This window comes from Triplophysa dalaica, chromosome 1 (assembly GCF_015846415.1).
Source record: "Triplophysa dalaica isolate WHDGS20190420 chromosome 1, ASM1584641v1, whole genome shotgun sequence".
Lineage (NCBI taxonomy): Eukaryota > Metazoa > Chordata > Actinopteri > Cypriniformes > Nemacheilidae > Triplophysa > Triplophysa dalaica.
The window spans coordinates 22,375,141-22,392,715 of NC_079542.1; the positions used below are offsets into that span (position 1 = coordinate 22,375,141).

The following is a 17,575-nucleotide window of genomic DNA, read 5'->3' on the forward strand; positions in this document are numbered from 1 at the left end:
GGAAGAAGGGAGGTTGGGCACAAGACGGAAAAAAATCCAATCAGAACTTAGTGTGGAGAGATCAGGAGTCAAGATAAACCCATACTCCGAGCCCCCAAAACTGCAATCTCCTCTTAAGCTGGAGAGTGGCAGCTGGCAGAACAGCTGGTGAATAGGATTAATGTCAGAAGAATGAAATAAAACTCAACATATGTCCGAGCCTGAGGTGTTGGGATTGCGCTTGATTGTGCCCTGATGGATGCCATGTGTGCAGCTGGAAGGAGCTGCGCAGAAGCTCTGCTGCGCTGCCTTCTCCACAAGGTCACTTTACGAAAGCTAGGACCATTTAATGCTTGGATAGCAAAATTAACTTTCTCTCTCCTGTCCTCTTTAGCCTCCTCTCGGGCTCTGAGGTGGTCCGCCCCGACTGCTCCAATCCAGCCTGATGCTGCTCATTAGAGTTTACTCACAACAAAAAACATCTTCGCTAAAATTCAGTTGAAAAACTTCACGACATGGAAACAAATGTGAAAATCATATCAACGTGTGCACAATAATAAACACTGCAAATTTAATCACTCTTTATGCCCTGTCTCTGTTATATTGTCTACCTGTTTGTTTTCAATCTTTATGCCCTGTCTCTGTTTATATTGTCTGCCTGTTTGTTTTAAATGCTTATTTTATTTTAAGCTGTGTGTTTATTTCTATTAATCTGCAAGCAAAATTCATTTCTGATCCATGTCTACAATATTCTGATGGTTCATAAATTATTTGTATTTAATTTTTTTAATAAATAGAAAGGAAAACGTTCAAAGAAGGATGCATCTCATAGAACATTTTAAAATCCTGTTGAAATGTTTTAGCACATATCCAAAATAAGAACAGACATGTGAATTTAATCTTAATTTATAATATCCATTTGATGTCGGCAATCATTAGAGCCCACATACTGTAATAAATTATAATAATTTCACACAAGAATTAAATTACTGGGTACCTCGCAAAGGAGCCATTTTTTTAATGCCGGCTACCCTGCAATCTAACTGTCAGATATAAACCCTTCTGCTAATCAATGCTTCAAAACATACGCTTTTATTCGTCTACGTTGAATTAATAAAAACGTGTGAATAATGACGCTCAGTGCGATCATTTCGGCTCAGAGTGATTTAGTAAATTAATGGGTGCTAGGGACAAAAAGAAACTGATAGGATCCACATGAATAGATTAAAATTTGCTGTGAAGCTAACTTGTCTTGAATCGTCACTGAAACTTTATTTCATCTTAAATACCAAAGCAACTTGGACATGCTTGAGGAGTTCTCTCCACAATATACGTGGAGTTTAAACATCACGTCAAGAAGATGATGTGGTGCTTAAATTAAAATAGGAGGCATTTCAACCGTAAAAACATTATGGCTCAGTTTATATGCAGTCTTTGGTTAAAGTAATTGACAAATCATTTCATTTCCTAAAGCTTAAGAGCTTTAAATTAGCTTTGCAAACGTTCGAGAGAAAGTAAAAACATAAAAATGAATGATGATTATTTTTTGTAAACTAGTACAAGCTCAAAACTTTTTATTCGTAAGACTAATAAACAGTGCCGTACTGTACGCAAGCATGGAGCCATTAAAAAGTGAAAAGGAAGCTTGATTTGTTCTTTGTAAAACTCGCTTGACTAATTAAGGAAGTATATTTGCCGCTGCTGACACTCTCCATTTTTATGAGGCAACAATTAAAAATGTTTATGGTCCCGTACAGCGAACTCTGTTTACCAGAGTTCAGCGATCACACACACACCGGCCTCAAAAGGTCACTATTTTTAGCCGCCTGACTCCGTTTTCTCGCACACACGCGCAGCTATCGTGTAACTAACTACCCACTCTTGCTACTTCACGGACCACCGGTGGCTGTTGAGTTCAGCCCACACAGCTGCACGCAGGAATAGAATCTGCCTACGGAGCAGCACCAAACAATACTGACACAATCACACCGAGGACCAAGATATCTGTGCAAGTCTGCGGAAAGGCCGCGTCGAGACGGCACAGTTACCGGTAACCAGTACTTCAAAAGGTTAAGAATTCCAATTCCTAGGAAGTCTCCTCGCTGGTCTACAGCTAAGACACTCAATACTCCATTGTTTCCCCGCACGGTTCTGCAACAATGGCCCCCGTATTTTTCTTTGAATCGACCCGTTTCTTTTGCTCCAGCTTGTGGGGTCATATCCACCGCAGCCTGCTGTGAGAGGATGGAAAACGCTGGCGTTTCACGTGGAGCTAAGCTCATTCCTTTATCACCTCTCAAGAATGGGGAAAAAGAATGCGTGTGTGCGAGAGAAAGAAGACAAAGAAAACATACGGGTGAAAATATCCCACGTATATGCTCTGTGCAAGACCAGACCCAGACGTGTGTGGAGAAAATGTTTCCTCAGGCAGGGCACTTTGGGAAATTAAAGGGGTGAGAAAAGTGTGCCTAGCTACCCAAATCACAAATTGCATTTGATGGAATTTGATGAAAAAATCTTTTTCCCACCCAGCAAACCATTAATTAGAATTAAAACTCATAACTTCAAGCTATCATTGGAACTTCATGACATGTAATGGATGACAGGGTCATAAAGCATATTAACCATTTGACCCACGCAGACTTAAAATTATATGGGGGCCGCTCCCAATGAGAGATGGCGTTCAGCGAATAATTACAATGATCAGAGCCGCAGCGTTCACCGAGCAATAAAACATGTTTCTATCTGTTTTTCTGACATCCCATCTCGTCTCCTGGCACCGTCTGATACCTTATTGAACAAAGAGGGAGAGACACAAAGAGACAGACTAATCATAAACTGCTGTCCCGTAGGATTTTTCCACTTTTCCACGTTCGTTCGGCACACGTCAACTGTGTTTACGGGGCGGCTTGTGTGAGCTGTTGTGTCTGTGAATTTTGGAAAAGGTGGTGGCATTAGCAACCAGATGGAGCTGACGTAGCTGGGTCTTATAAAACAAGCATTGCTATGTGGCCTGAAATCATTAGCAGGCCACACCGGCCCGTCTGTGGCTGCGGTGTGAGTTACATTGACACTATTTTGATCCTAGTCAGATGACACCAGCTCTTTTGTCCAATTATGTGCAGTCAATGCCTGGGAACTGAGCACGAGGCGGGTGGTGACATGGGGGGGATGTGATATCATACTCATATATGCGCATATACACACACACACGTTACAGGTTAAGCCCAGCTCATCTAGATCCGCCCGCTTTTAATCTACATAAAGGCCCCTGCTATTTCCACCGGCAGCGTTCGGCTGTGTAGTGACAGATTTAAGGCTAATTAATGGGGTGGTCGTCTTTTCCTGAGCATCAGCGTTTTGCTTTTCTCACTGTGCTAATCCAAATACTGAGAGTGTCACATAAAGATGCTTGCTCATTAAAACCCCTAACCACTCCATTCCAGGAGTGCTGAACACATATACCAATATTCCAACAGTGGTGTTAAACAAGGGCGACAGGACTGTCCCCAGTTACACTTTCCCTCTGGACAATGTTCCTACAGTAACATTTATCTCACTCCATTATTGCCTGTTTTATAATTAAAGAGAACAAGAATTGCATTCGCTACCCATTTAATTTACACAATGGGATGCCTTTTCGAGCAAAATGTTCAGCATAAAATTATAGGCTTTGTGTATGAGAAGTTGAAAGTGTTACGCCATGATATTATTGAATGATATTTTATATGCCTGCCTATGAGTGGTTGGTTACAGATACATTTCAAGAGAATCTGACAACACTTTGGAAAAAGGTTGCATGTGTTAGCATTAGTTAATGCATAAGCTAACATAAATAAGCAATGAACAATATTTCTACAGCATTTGTAGTTATAGGTTCATATTCATTTCAGCATTTACTAATACATATTTAAAATCAGAAAGATCATCTGTAACCATTATTTCATGTGCAAATAAACTGACATGAATAATTGCATTGGCATTATCTAACGTTACAAACAAAACTATATTGTTTATTGTGACTGACGTCTGGCAACTGCATTAACTAATGTAAACAAATACAAAACATTAAGATTTTTAATTAAATTTCATAAAATATTCTCCAATAAATAGGAGAATACTCCTAAATAAGATCCTATACATTACGAACTAGAGCGTCTATTAAGAAAATAAATATGGTGGAATTAGATTAAACAGTAACTTCTCACTCATAGCTGTGGGGATGTACCTGTTGTTTGAGAAAGGGCACAAACACGGCTCTGTTTAGGAGACCTGGCTGTGATTTGTCTCCTTAAACTCCCGTTTCCTCCTATAACAAGACGACAGAGACTCAATGACAGAGACCAGCACAATGAAGGCGTTGTGCTTGGTCCGACACAAGGGGGACAGACTCAACAGCTGAGCTCGAGAGAGAAGATGGCTCCGGGAATGCTCTGCAGCAGTTGCTACTGTTGACTAATGGGAATCTGAGAAGAGGGAAGGTGATATAGACGCAAAGAATGGCACATTGAGACAGAAGCAGCTGCTTGTTTTGTCATCTGAAAGAGGAGCGCTCTATTTGGAACAGGGACAGTTTTGGAGCTTCACTAGGTGGCCAAGATAGGAGCGATTTCTCTATACCGCTTCATGCCCCTTGGAGAAATGTGTGCATTATGTATGTCTGATATGAAACCGTATCAGAGTTCTGGCGGTTTGTTTATATCAGTCTCTATTCCCTTTTTTCTTGTGTTGAAGGCTTGTCAGAAATGTAACTCTCTCTAAGGAGCAAAACGGGAGGGCTATCAGTTTAGTCTTAGTTCACAGACTGGAAGAATGCCTCCAATGTACAGAAAATAAAAAAAATCTATTTAACGTCTGCCTCGCAGGGTGATAGGAAAGTTGACTGGCATGGGGGGGGCTTTTGATCATGTGTCCTAACAAGCTATTCCAGCGCCTGTCTTCTCTACCCCAGCAGATTTACATTACCTGTTCAAACAAAAATGATGGGCCGGATCCCATATGCTGAGAACTGGCTGGATATACCCGCTGCGCGCTTACCTGCCAACCCCGCGATCCGCACATCACCCTGAATAGCAACTAACACAGGAGGACATTTTTTGACATCTGTACGAGCACGCGTGGATTAGTCAAATCCACACACTTTATTCAAAGAAGCAGTCCCGGTAGTAGGTATATGGTATTACTGATGGACGAGAGCGCACAGATAGCGAGAAGGCCTGGAATGAATGATGTCTGGCCAGTAAACACCGCCTGGGGAATCAGTGGACTAACAGAACAGAGCGCTGGAACAGCGTGTTTGAAGCACGCCCCCAGATCTCAGGTTCAGCCCGGACCCCAGCCAAGAAATGAAGAGGGTCGGACCTCATTGCGCATGCATCAAGTGCAGGGCCCGTGCGACACATCATTACAACAAAGACTTTTATTAATTAGGTGAAATGAAAATCAGAAGAAGATGACAGGGCAGCCACAGAGAGCGGAGAGCAAAGCTAGCCCCCTCTGCTATTTCGACGAGAACCCTTTCAAGAGGGTCATAAAAATGCAACCCAAATGGCATGCGGTGAAACAGCTTTCTGCACTCAATTCTAAGCAGCCCAAACCCATCAATCTCCCGATTTCGACGGAAAAAGACACTCGCCACATGAAGATATCAAGCTGGATGTCCAAGACATTTTCAGTTTCAGTTAGAAATGTATAAACACAGTGTGCCCCCCCCTTTAAAATGTATTGCATCACACACGCACAGACAAACATACCAGATATATGCTTTAACAGAAGAATGAAGATCTGATCACAGATATCCTGGTACAGCAGAAGGTAACGCACACACACAGCTGTTTTTCACACCGGTGCTCACCTGCTGCTGAAATGGCTAAGGTCCACAGGGGGGGCTCTGGAAATATCCCCCCTGCCCCAGAGAGCAGAGTTTACGTGGGATGGATGTACCGAAGATTCTGTCCTCCTGCTAAACTCATTAACTCCGACTCAATACACAAAGCTCCAGGTGTATAGAGCCACCGCTTCCCTGTTCTCTAACCTCCGCTCAACTCTTCTCTGCCCCTGTAAAGGGTTAGGGTTACCAATCTAGAGAAAGCCCTCATCCACGCCACATTAGCAACTGTTCCAGTTGTCACCCAGGTCACTCCTGGCTGCGTAATTCACTCGCCTTCAGAAAGCGCCTCTTCTCCACCTGTTGGCTCGAGAAGGCGGTTGACATATTTCTGAGTGCGTGCTAAACGTGGCTAACAACATTTCCCTTTTACTTTTACTGGGAAAATGGAAACAACTGCGCAAGATACGCTGACACAAGAAACAGAAGTTTTAAGCATTACATGTCATCACTTTTATGATTGATTTCGGTCTTAAGCATTTCACGAGGATTCGAATAAATCTGATTATGGAAACATTTGAACCAATTATCCTGGCGCATGAGCTGCATTTATTGAAACAAAATAAACGTAAGATTTCAGATTGATCGCTTTCATTACGGATTGCGGATTGGATGACAGTGTGTGTGGTCTTACAACGTGTGTGTGGAACGCGAACTGACTAGACATCACAGAGGAATGACAGCCTGCATGGACCGTCTTTTTTCCAGCCACCGATCTGTACCCCTGCCACTGAACTGCCTGCAAAATGTAATGCTGGCATTCAGATGAACAAGGCTCTAAGCATGGATTAGCCGCTAACAAGCTATTACCAGGAGCCATCTTCCGATCCTGCCAATACAAGACTGCTGACTAAGTTGGCAGTGCCGGTGGTACACCGATGGCCAAACTAGAGCAGTAGGCAGCATGCCTTCTTGACTACACGCAGATGCTTTTTTCTAGATCTCTATGTCGATTTCAAAGAGCCGCCGGATTGCACAATCAATAGAAGAAACGGCCCTGGACTGTATTGTTCAGATGGAAGTTTAGTTTATCCAAATAAAGCATTGAGCAAGCGTTGAGAGAGAATGGGGCCGTGTCTAAGCACGCCGCTCAATGTACACACTAGATATTTGGAATTCATTAAACTGCAAACAATCGATTCAAGGTTGAAAAAGGGTGAGCACAGTTCAACCACATTTACAAGGGTGAAGAATCACCCCACTTTATCAAAAAATGAGTGTTCATACATGTGCCAGAGAGAATGCCACAGTGTTCTTAACAGGACAAAGAAAACAACACCCCATCGGTAGATTCATATATCAAAGTGCATTACTTAAGTACTTTTCATAACGAGAACCTTTAATTGCTTGTGGATCCCAGATAAGGTCACCTTCAATCTTTATAATGGATGTTATTTTTTCCTCTTGACCCGTTTCTTTTTTCCCACTTTTAAACTACAGACAACCACCATCCGGAAGGCTTTCTATAAATAATGTTTTTGCATTACCATCCCTTAAAAATGTAAATAAACAGCAGCATATACAATCACTAGGCCGCCGTGGTGCACGTTATTGCCTCTTCTTTTTACAGCGAAGGTGACTATTCAGCTTAATGCAGACCTCTAGATTCGGGCCGGATATTTTCCTTCATTAGAGCGGTCACAAGCACTTAAGGTACTTTAAGGATTGTTAGCAGGACAAGAGATGGAGGCAAGCACTGAGACTTGCGGTCCAGTTCTAATAGGTCTGATTGAATTTAAGAGCAGTTGACTCTTAAAGCCCCGGCGCACATTCGATTAAGTGTGTGTAAAGACGGTTATGAAGTAGCGTCTCTGTCTATAAGAATGTATGCTTTCAGGAATGTTTCAATTTATCTCTCCTTTATTGAAATCAAAGGACACAATGCTGTTTTCTTAACAAACCGTTAAGCTTAATCGGACACATGCGAACTACATGTTATATTGTAGACGTAAAGTGACATCAAGTGATCGATGTCCTTGAACTAAAGCTTCCTTATTTGTAAAAAACAGCTTACTGCACAAATTGTAATCCTGACTGATTTTTTATAGTAAGTGCCGGTTTGGTCTTGGTTTGGCTCGTGGACCAACATAGAGTAGCTTTTTAATATCACAAAAAATTCTCATATTCTTGTTTTTTTAACTAATTTGTTGAAATCACGGTATAGGCAGTGGTGTAGTATATGGGATACGTAGGTATACGCCATATATCCACTAGAAAAGATCAAGGATTTCCGTATACCCACTTCAAAAAGCGCCAGGATACATAGCAACATTGTTTGTGTCAGAAAAGTGTGATGCACGGACCGGGACATATGAAAGGATCATGAAAGGCAAGCATTTAAACTACACTATTTCAGTGTTTTTGTAAGCCTGTCCCTGAACCTATTGCCACTTCGGGTGAAATTGCAGCTGCAGCAGATATAAAGAAAATGAGCCAGACGAGGTCTTATGCTACGCAGTATGCGGGGTCCCCCTCCACCGCGATAGCGTCCCGGGGTCGCAATCACGTTTGTCTGTTCGCAGCTGTATTATACATTCTTCTGATAACTCACCCCCACTTTTAAAACAACAAACATTAGGTTGTGTGGAGAATCAATAAATGAGGGAGAAAGGGCCAGATAACTTATACTACAATGTTCATCATTTTTTTAGATGATAAGAGATGAGAACTCCTTGCCAGCCTTGTGAAAGTCAGGCTAGAAATACTGCCAGCAGTCTATAGGTGCAACAGGGTGCTGTTAAATTGCACAAATGTTCTTTGTAAATTACTGTAGTTATCTATCAATGTCATAAATAGGCTCAACTTGCACTCATAAGTGTGACTTAGTGTGTGAAAACTAGGCTAAACATCTAGTAATTAGTGATGAGCATCAGAGTTTAATTTTAACCATTTATTTCAAAATGATTGATTGTAAGTCTTTGACATGGCCTAAGTCAGTCAAAATCAAAAATCTAAAGATTATACTTTCACAGGATATTCTTTACATGATATTGCTTGCCCTGCTAAAAAAAATGTAGAGGCATACTCTACGCATTGGTGAGTGTGGTGGTGCTCATGGGTTGTCGATCTTAGATGGGTGAGCAGCCTGGGGGGTGGTAAGTATACTCAGAGTATACTCACTACAAAAAACTAGACTACAACATCGGGTTTAGGAGATGTTAGAAATTAGTTTGGGGCAAAGTAAACCACAGTAAGGGCCACAGTTGTTCCCTTGTTCCATCCATTCTTTGTCTTGCATAACATAATGACGTGCTTTGTCGTTACAACAACACATGACTGCCTCGATTGCTAATGGAGTCACGCACAGGGTAAATCCTGATTTTTAAGGTTCTGCTGGCTTGAAGATCCCACCAAACTCAGAGATCCTCAAGAAGGCAGAGCCTCTCAATTCTAACACTTTAATGCAAACATACTGAGCTCTGAACGCTGCTGGTCTCACTTGAGCCCAGGAACTAATTTCTCGACAACGAGGGGGTTTGTGGTGTGAGACACGGAGGCATGAGGTCGACTCTATCTCCATTATTAAGGGCAGATTAACACAGCTGTACACTAGACGTGAAGCACCCTCTCCTGTCTGCACTAAACATACGGGTCTTCAGGATTATGAGCTGCACTTGACCATTTAAATTACTGCAAGAACCGGCCATACCAGCTGGGGCTCATTAGCATAGCACCCTAACCTGAGAGGGCTGAGAGTGCATGTCTGGAAACGGCCCACCAGGAACAACAGTAGGAACCTATGAGGGTATAACTTGCCTCTGGATACTTTCCATTTAAATTTGTTATATGGCTGAAAGCCTTTAGCTTTCATTTTAATTACAGTATTAGAATACTTTTCTTTAATCATTTTCTAAATATAAAGCACATTTTTTTTAAATAAGATATACTTTTCATACATTTATCGATTGACTGGAATACTGAAAATATTGTTATTAGTGCGTTTCTTTTTCATTAAATACATTAAAATAAAATTTCTTCGAAAAATTACTACATTTAAAATATTCCCTTATTATTAGTTATTATTATTCCCTTATTGTGATAAATAACCGTTGTTAACATTACTCAATCCACAAAACAAGATTTGTATCATTACGTGCACCCCAAGATACAGTTATAGCAAGCCACTTTAGATCCTATTTACAAAACTGCATTTTGTTTAATACGATACCTTAATTGATAGACAGGCAAATTATAGGTGGAAATATTTCCAGAGAAAAAAATATTAAATCAGTTCATAGAAATTTAGATCTCTGTTAAATTATTTCATTGCACAGACTCAAACTGAAGCCCCTTTATGATAATGGATGGCCTGACATAATTTTCTATATCAATTATGAATATGAGAATAACAAGTCTATGTATGACTGACAGCCCCTCACTCACATTTATTTAATTTATCCTGTTTTCATATTCAAAATATTTTTCTAGCCCTCTGCAATAGTGAAATAGACTATAAACAAACACGGTTAAATTAATAAGAAGACCTTCACAGAGAGAGGAGAGGCGGAAAAACTATGTGAGAAAAAATACTTTTAACTAAATTATGAACTAATTTATTCCTCTGATCAAGTGTTCAGGCTAAGAGCTTCCCAGATGTTTAAATGAGACTAGTATCTCCCTAAGGAGCAATTCTGTCTGAGTGAGTGTGTGTGTGTGTGTGTGTGTGTGTGTGCGTGTGCGTGATATTTGATTGTAAAGGTTTGTACTTTACACTAATTACGAGGCGAGGAAATGTTTTAGCAGCTCTTTCCAGTATTTGTTTTCTGTCGCTTTCCCTGAGGATCGATTCACCACTATTAATTAATATAAGCTAAAAAAAATATAATGAACTGAAAGTTTTCCTTTTAATAATATCTTTCCCAAGAAGCTTTAACTGCATTACATACGGTATATATAATATCTTTTAATAAATAATACAATTCAGACACCACTCATATGTATTTGATAAAGAATTAATATCATAAAAAGTTAATTGCCAAATCCTTGGACTGTTCTGGGCTCTAAACACTTAGTTCTTTTTGGCGCTATTTGAGTTGGTCTGTATGAATTTCGCGGCATGAATGCTGTCGTCTGTGCTGAAGAATAAAAAGGTAATGTTCCTGGCATCAGGTCGTGGCGTGTGTTTTATGGTCTGTGAGTTTGGTTTGGCACGGCCCAAAGACCACACTTAAGCTGAGGGGTAGTGCCACCCACTCTTTGTCACACTGGACCCAGTTCAGAACAAACTGGAAACATACTGAAGCCACGTCAGTCCTCCCAGGTTAAACGACTGTGTGTGTGGGTGTGTGTGCAAGGTTGGAGAAGGGAGATGGATTATGTAGAATGCAAAAGAATACAGAGATATACAGAAAGACTCAGAAACCATGAAGGGACGAAAAGACGAGAAAATCGGGGCGGCTAAGGAGATCAAATCAGGCTTAATAGCCTAAACTAGGAACAAAAAAACATTTAGGACATATGTGCATGTACAGTTACAAACACACATACAGTGTAACTTCTCTCACACACACCGTCGAAATACACAGACACACTAAAAATGTGTACCGTCTTGTTCTGTCTTCGTCATCTCCTCTAGTTTCTTCTGCTTCAGTGTGTCCACAACATCGGCCAGGCTTCCTTTGCGACGCTCTGGCGTTCCGAAGGCTGAGCTGCTCAGCAGGTCCCCGCGCTCCCTGGCCCCCTCCTCTGGCTTGTGTGGAGAGGTAGAGTTATTCCGGAAGGAGTACAAGGAACATACTTTATTGCTGTCCGATTCCTGCGGGAAAACAAAATGGATTTTTATCGTTAAAAAATCACAGTACAGAACAGAACAGTACTCCGAACATCTATTTAGCCAAAATCAAATTAAGGAAATTATGACAGCAATGTGCTTCAAAAAGCTTAAGAAAAAAACATATGTCACTGTATATATTTATTTTAAATGATGGTCAACAAGTAGTCAACAAGCTAACTTCTGGTTAATGATGGAAGTTATTCTAATTTACTTGCTAGATCAGCACCATATTCCTTCAACAAACAAGTTAAATCATTAGATCTTCACAGGAGTGAATTAACAGTTTTTAACACGTTAGCAGTGCGTGTTAGAGCTGGAATAGATCTGTGAAAATTGTTAGTTCTCTTACTGGTTGCTGTTTCTCACTGAACCCTTAGGGCCGTCATAAATCTGGGCCCTGTCTCTAACTGCTGTTGTTTTGCGGTCCCACCTGTGTGTGGTTTAGTGGTTAACTGGGCTTCTGTCTGCAGCTGATAGTTCAGTGTTCCCTGAGCACTTACGCAAAGAGGGAAAAGCAATCTGTTTGTCTGATCCTAACACGCTGTCCACGTAATTCTACACAGTACGGAGAGAATGTAAAAATGCAATGCTAGTGTATTATTTCAATGAGTGAGAACTTCTGCAGATTGAAAAGTCGATGCATAGACTACAACTGATCTTAAAACTCAAAAACCTAATAAAATTCAGCTGCATTGTTGATGAGTCTTGACAGAGACAAGAGTTTTGAAGGAGGATAAGGGTGCAAGGTGCTACAACTGGTATTTGTGCTGCTGAAATTGACCCATCAGAAAGTTTCATGAAAAAAGATTTCTATAAAATTTTCCTCCCAGAAAACGATGACGTTACATGAGAGCAAAGAACTTTGTTTAGCTTTCCTGTTCTTTCGATTTTACTGAACACGTCAAAGAAATGATTTTTAAAGAAATCTTTACAATGTTATAAACTTGGTTTAGATTTGCCAAAATATAAAATCTATCTTCCAAATATATACATACAATTTATGGCCTAATAACACAAATTTGATTGATTTTTATTTATAAAATCCCTGTATAAAAATAAGATAAAAGCACGCACATCAACCTCCAGTTGGCGCTCAACCAAAAAACTAATAACGAATTGTATATAAAGTCCGCACACCAAAGCTCCAAAAAAAATCCTTTTGTTAAAAAAAATTGTTTTGCATGGTGCATGACGTTTCGAGCATACAGACTCTATGATGAAGGGCCTGTGTGCTCGAAATTATTGACATATTTTGAGCTTTGGTGTGCCGACTTTATATACAATTCTTAAAAAATAACTGTAAAAAACAAGCATTAATAAAACATAATATGTGGGCTTTGAAATGTTATTTGCACAGACTGTACAAGCTAAACATGTACATAAAATTAAAATAACAACAATCTTAGTATATTACTGCCAACCTCCAAAACAAATAAAGTGAATACTGTAAGAGTTAAAAATTAAACAGTAGTCTCTTCTCATGCAATAAAATCTCTTGAGAATCATATCCAAAAAATCAAATACGACCAAAGGCAATACAGCATTCTCTGAAACACTTTTCTAAATACACCTATCACAAGTGCTCTCTGTTATCTTAATACCAAACAACCACCTGAGCAATACTGAGGTCCTTCGAATTAACATGTGAGGAACACAACCAGAAGGACAATGGGAGCACAGGACCATAAAAGCTAATGAATCCTGGCCCCTCTAGGACACCACTATGATGAGTTACATTAGCTCCCTCTGAAAAGTGTTACAAAGCCACCTGTCTGAGTTTATATTGCACACAAATGGCCACACTATTGTCTGCTTTTTCTGTCTATCTCCTAAAGCAAATTTTAAACATTAAAATGGAATCTGAAGTCTCTGCAAATTTGCTGAAAAACATACAGTGAACAGTGACTACATTCACTCCCCCTTGACAGAATTTGGTGGCTTTGCCCTTGAGAGTTTCCACACTGGTTCTGTCAGTGTCCTTGTTCTGGCTAATTAAAGCGGGGTCAGTGTCTGGAGTCCAGACCTCGGGCCTGTCGTTGTCACCTAACTCTAGGCCAACAACAAGGGAGGGAGGGTTAATAGATAATTCCCTTTTACAAGCACTGAACAATAAGTGACTGTCAGCCCCGCGTTTGGGCCCTATGCCTCACGGTCTGTCGAGACCACCGCTGAGTCGTGGGAGGAAGGGTGTGTGGGGTTGTTCCCACACCCGCTCATTCGTTCTCATTGTGTCTCTATTTATAGATTCATAAAATTGCTCTGACGTGAAATGAAATTCAATACGTTGTTCTTCTGCACTTTTACAGTGTGAGGGATCTCCAGGCACTTGTAGGGGCTTCGACTTCAAAGCCAAGAGCTTGGCAAAAGGCAAAGTCTTAAGTCTTCATTCAAAAGTGTTCCAGAGAGGCCCGCTATGTTCTGGTTGTGTCCTTGGGATGTGTATTCTCCCAAGCAGGAGCTCTTGGTGTGTGTTTTTAAAAGAATACACAGTGGCATACGTATGGAGTTTAACTCGCATGTAAGGTCACGACAGAACTGTTGTGTCGTAAGACTGAGATGTGCGTGAAGCATCACTGTTGGAAAATATCTAAGGAACCGTCAGAGTTCAAGACGAATCATCTAGACTTAAACCTGCCAAGTGTCTTTTATAATGCAATCTTTCATCTTCAACTCATTGAAGGGTAAAAAACTACACATAGCCTATGTAAGCACACTAAAATTAGCTATGAAAACCTAAATGAGCACATCGCTGGCAGCTATGCTGTGCACAGCTCTCACCATGCGCTGCTGGGCCGACATCAGGGTGTCCCAGTCGGATTCGGGCGGCATGCTGCTGCTGATTGGCTGGAGCTCCTCCGGGGGAGGTTTGTTGTGGAGCAGATTGTGCAGGGGCAGCTGAGGAGCGGCCAGCAACTCCGAGTTCTCCTCCTTTTCCCAGGACATATGCTCCTGATTCACTCCGTCCTCTCCATCGTCAGGGCTCGAGGTGAACGGAGAGGTGGCTTGCTTGGAAGACATAATTCTGCTGAAAGAAAAGAATAAAAAAATATGTGTCACAAGATGGATTCAAGCAGGTGTGTGGCAACACATCAATATCACTCCAGGCCCGGAGAAAAAGTGGCAAAGGGCTTTGATATCTCAAGACAGGAAGTGCTGGAGCTGAGTGAAAGAACCCTAATGTTTTATTTCTTCTGTATCACCAGCGCATTTAAGTTCACTCGCACCAGCCTCGGCTCTCACATCACAAATATATGAACTTGGCTGCCGTTCTGAACCTCCTCGCCCATCCAAACCCAGGATTGGACCGGTATCAGAGCAGGGAAGATCCTATCAATGGCTCTGTGCTAGGCTCTTCCTCAGCGCAGGAGAAACAACAAGCACTGGGTTCCCTCTTAATCCTTTGTTTAATGTAAATGGACGTGCTGAGCTACGTCTGGAGAGCTGCCTGAGGCCCGATCCCCCGCCCCGAGCCTGATTACCGCGCTAAGAGGGTTACCATACCATGTAACGCTCTCTTATTAAAGCGCTAACCCTGCCACCAACCACAAAAAGAGCTGTGACGTTCAGACGCTAACATTTAACGGGATTTCAATCATTACATACGTATTAAGTCCATGAATGCCCAAATGTGTCATTTTCCTTCATTTTGTCAGGTTTGTGTGTAATCGTGCTGTTCTGCTTTTGCAATTGTAAGGATTCATTGGAATAGATTAGTATTGTGGCTGAAGGGAAGTGACTTTGCAAGAATTTATTGCGAAGTTCCATTTCACGCTCACCAATGAGAAAATTGACATTTTAGAGCTGAAGCTTTTTTCCAGTAAAATAAACTTGATTAAAAAAGTGTATAAGATTCAAACCAGGACGTAAAAAACAATAATACTTTTTTAGTTTTAATAGTTCTTATAATAGAGTAATTGTAAGCAAACACAACATGGCAGGGGCAAAAACAAACAGAAATTACATACTGTAAGTGCATAAAACCGGCCTGGACAAACATACAGAAATGGGTCATGTGTGGTTTTATAAAATGAAAAGAAAACTTTCCTTGCTAATTTATTTAAGATTTGTTTAGTACTTCAATATAACCAACCAAATGTGTCTACTAACACTCATTTACTCCTTAAAGGGATACTACACCCAAAAATAAAAGTTCTGTTATCATTTTTTCACCCTCTTATCATTCAAAAACTGTATGTGAATCTTTCTTCTCTGAAACACAAAAATAATCCAATGACATACAATGGAAGTCAGTAGTGGTCGATGTTGTTTGGTTACCAACATTCATCAAAATATCTCCTTTTGTGTTCTGCAGAGAAAATAATGGTTTTAATGACATGAGGGTGCTGAGAGATAAAGGAATTCATTGTTATAACTAATCAACTGGCCTTTGCATTGTATGCTCTGAGAAAGTTATCCAGGCCTGACACTCTGCACTTGAAATATTATGAATGATCTTCTGAGCATACTGGTCTGAAGTGACCATGGAGTCTTCAAGAGACCATGGCAGAGATACTGCAGCAGAGGAAGCCAAAACGCAGCTGCTAGCCGCATTAGCGTGGACAAAGGGCATTCTAGGTCAAGGGCTGCAGGTGAGCTAATGTCCTTCCGCCGCCCACTGACACTGCTGGGAGATACGAGAGAGGTAGGCTGGGTAATGAAGGCAGCCCAAGGTGCCTCCAGAACTCCATTTCCCAACCCTGCCAAGTTTCCAGCATGGGGCTCATCGTGGGACGAAAACAAATTTGACACCGGGAGAGATTATTTTAACACCAAACTGTGAGTTAATCTGTTCACGTGCACGCGGCGGCCGTGCACTCGGGCGCATGAGGGATGTGTGGCTTGCAACGAGCTGTCAGGCCCAATTGCTCTCCGGCCCTTTAAAGTATGACTGCTTCATTTGAAGACGTGCCATCAATTTGCACACATGGCTGAGCACTTAAGTCAGCTTACACTCTCAATATGAATTGTTTAATGTAGTTCAGTAAGTGAGCTTGAAAAAAAAGCCTGAGTTGCCATATTGTCTCACACTTGTTGTAATCACGGTAATAGCCATTGATATAGCATGGCTGTTTATGATGCTAACTAAAAAAATTAAATACAAGGATCCATGAAAGATCAGTTCTGAGGCAAAACCAGAAACGTACAATGGAAGTGAATGGAAGTTAATCAAGCAGGCTACCGCAGCTGTGCAAACACGCTAAATCTGTTAGTTAGCGCTGGGGAAGGCACCGGAGACCTAGACCTAGACCGCTCCTCGCCCTTATTTTCTTAACAAGACCAAGCCCTCAATTTTAATCAGCCAATAAATTGTTTCCTGTAATTATATCAAACAGAAAGCAATCTCTGAAATTGTAGAGCGTTAATTGAAAATCAAAATTAAGTGCAAAGTTCAGGGACAGCGGAACGTCGCTCGGAAGGGGCACTAGGACAGAGGCAGGAGGAGGAGAACGTCCACTCCGTGTATGAGGGAGATCTGTGATTCTGCTCCTATTTTTTATTCATGGATCCAAAGAGCCGGAGCTTCCAGCACAACAACCCCCACCCCACCTTCATCTTCAATGGAGTGCAAGTGAAACAAAGCACTTCTTTTGTATTACACAGTAAATCAAGTGGTATTATTTTACCTCTAAAATATTCAGTCTCCCAGACCTTCCCCTCTAGTCTCCAGCCATCAGTCAAACTGCTGAGGCATGAGAGCGAGAGAGCGAGAGGCTGACTCCATCCTCTTGTAACATGTGTCCAGAGCAATTTTATTCGAAAACGCAACAGATCTGAGCCAGGGCCCCGTAACAGTATTTGTCAGCTGGAGTTAATAATTCATTAGGAGAGCTCGGAGGGCGTCTCAGCTTGTGTGCACAGCCAGCATAGAGTGCTGAGACTTGAGAATGGGTTCATGGGTTTTACACTGTTCCCCCCAACCATAACAATCCCCCCAC

The 17,575-nt window shown here is 41.3% G+C and overlaps 1 protein-coding gene across 13 annotated transcripts in view; it reads right to left on the reverse strand.

The window, feature by feature from the left end:
* sox6 (SRY-box transcription factor 6) overlaps positions 1–17,575 on the reverse strand; it is a 146,828-nt gene that overhangs the window by 82,963 nt on the left and 46,290 nt on the right. For 9 of the 13 annotated variants that reach the window (XM_056745239.1, XM_056745206.1, XM_056745280.1 and 6 more), the window contains 3 exons: positions 14,418–14,664; positions 11,411–11,621; positions 4,208–4,288 (listed from right to left, as the gene is read on the reverse strand). In XM_056745239.1, coding sequence (XP_056601217.1) covers positions 4,208–4,288; positions 11,411–11,621; positions 14,418–14,664 — 539 coding nt within the window. The remainder of the gene's footprint in view (positions 1–4,207; positions 4,289–11,410; positions 11,622–14,417; positions 14,665–17,575) is intronic. The other 4 variants (XM_056745289.1, XM_056745270.1, XM_056745306.1 and 1 more) reach the window with 2 other exon arrangements.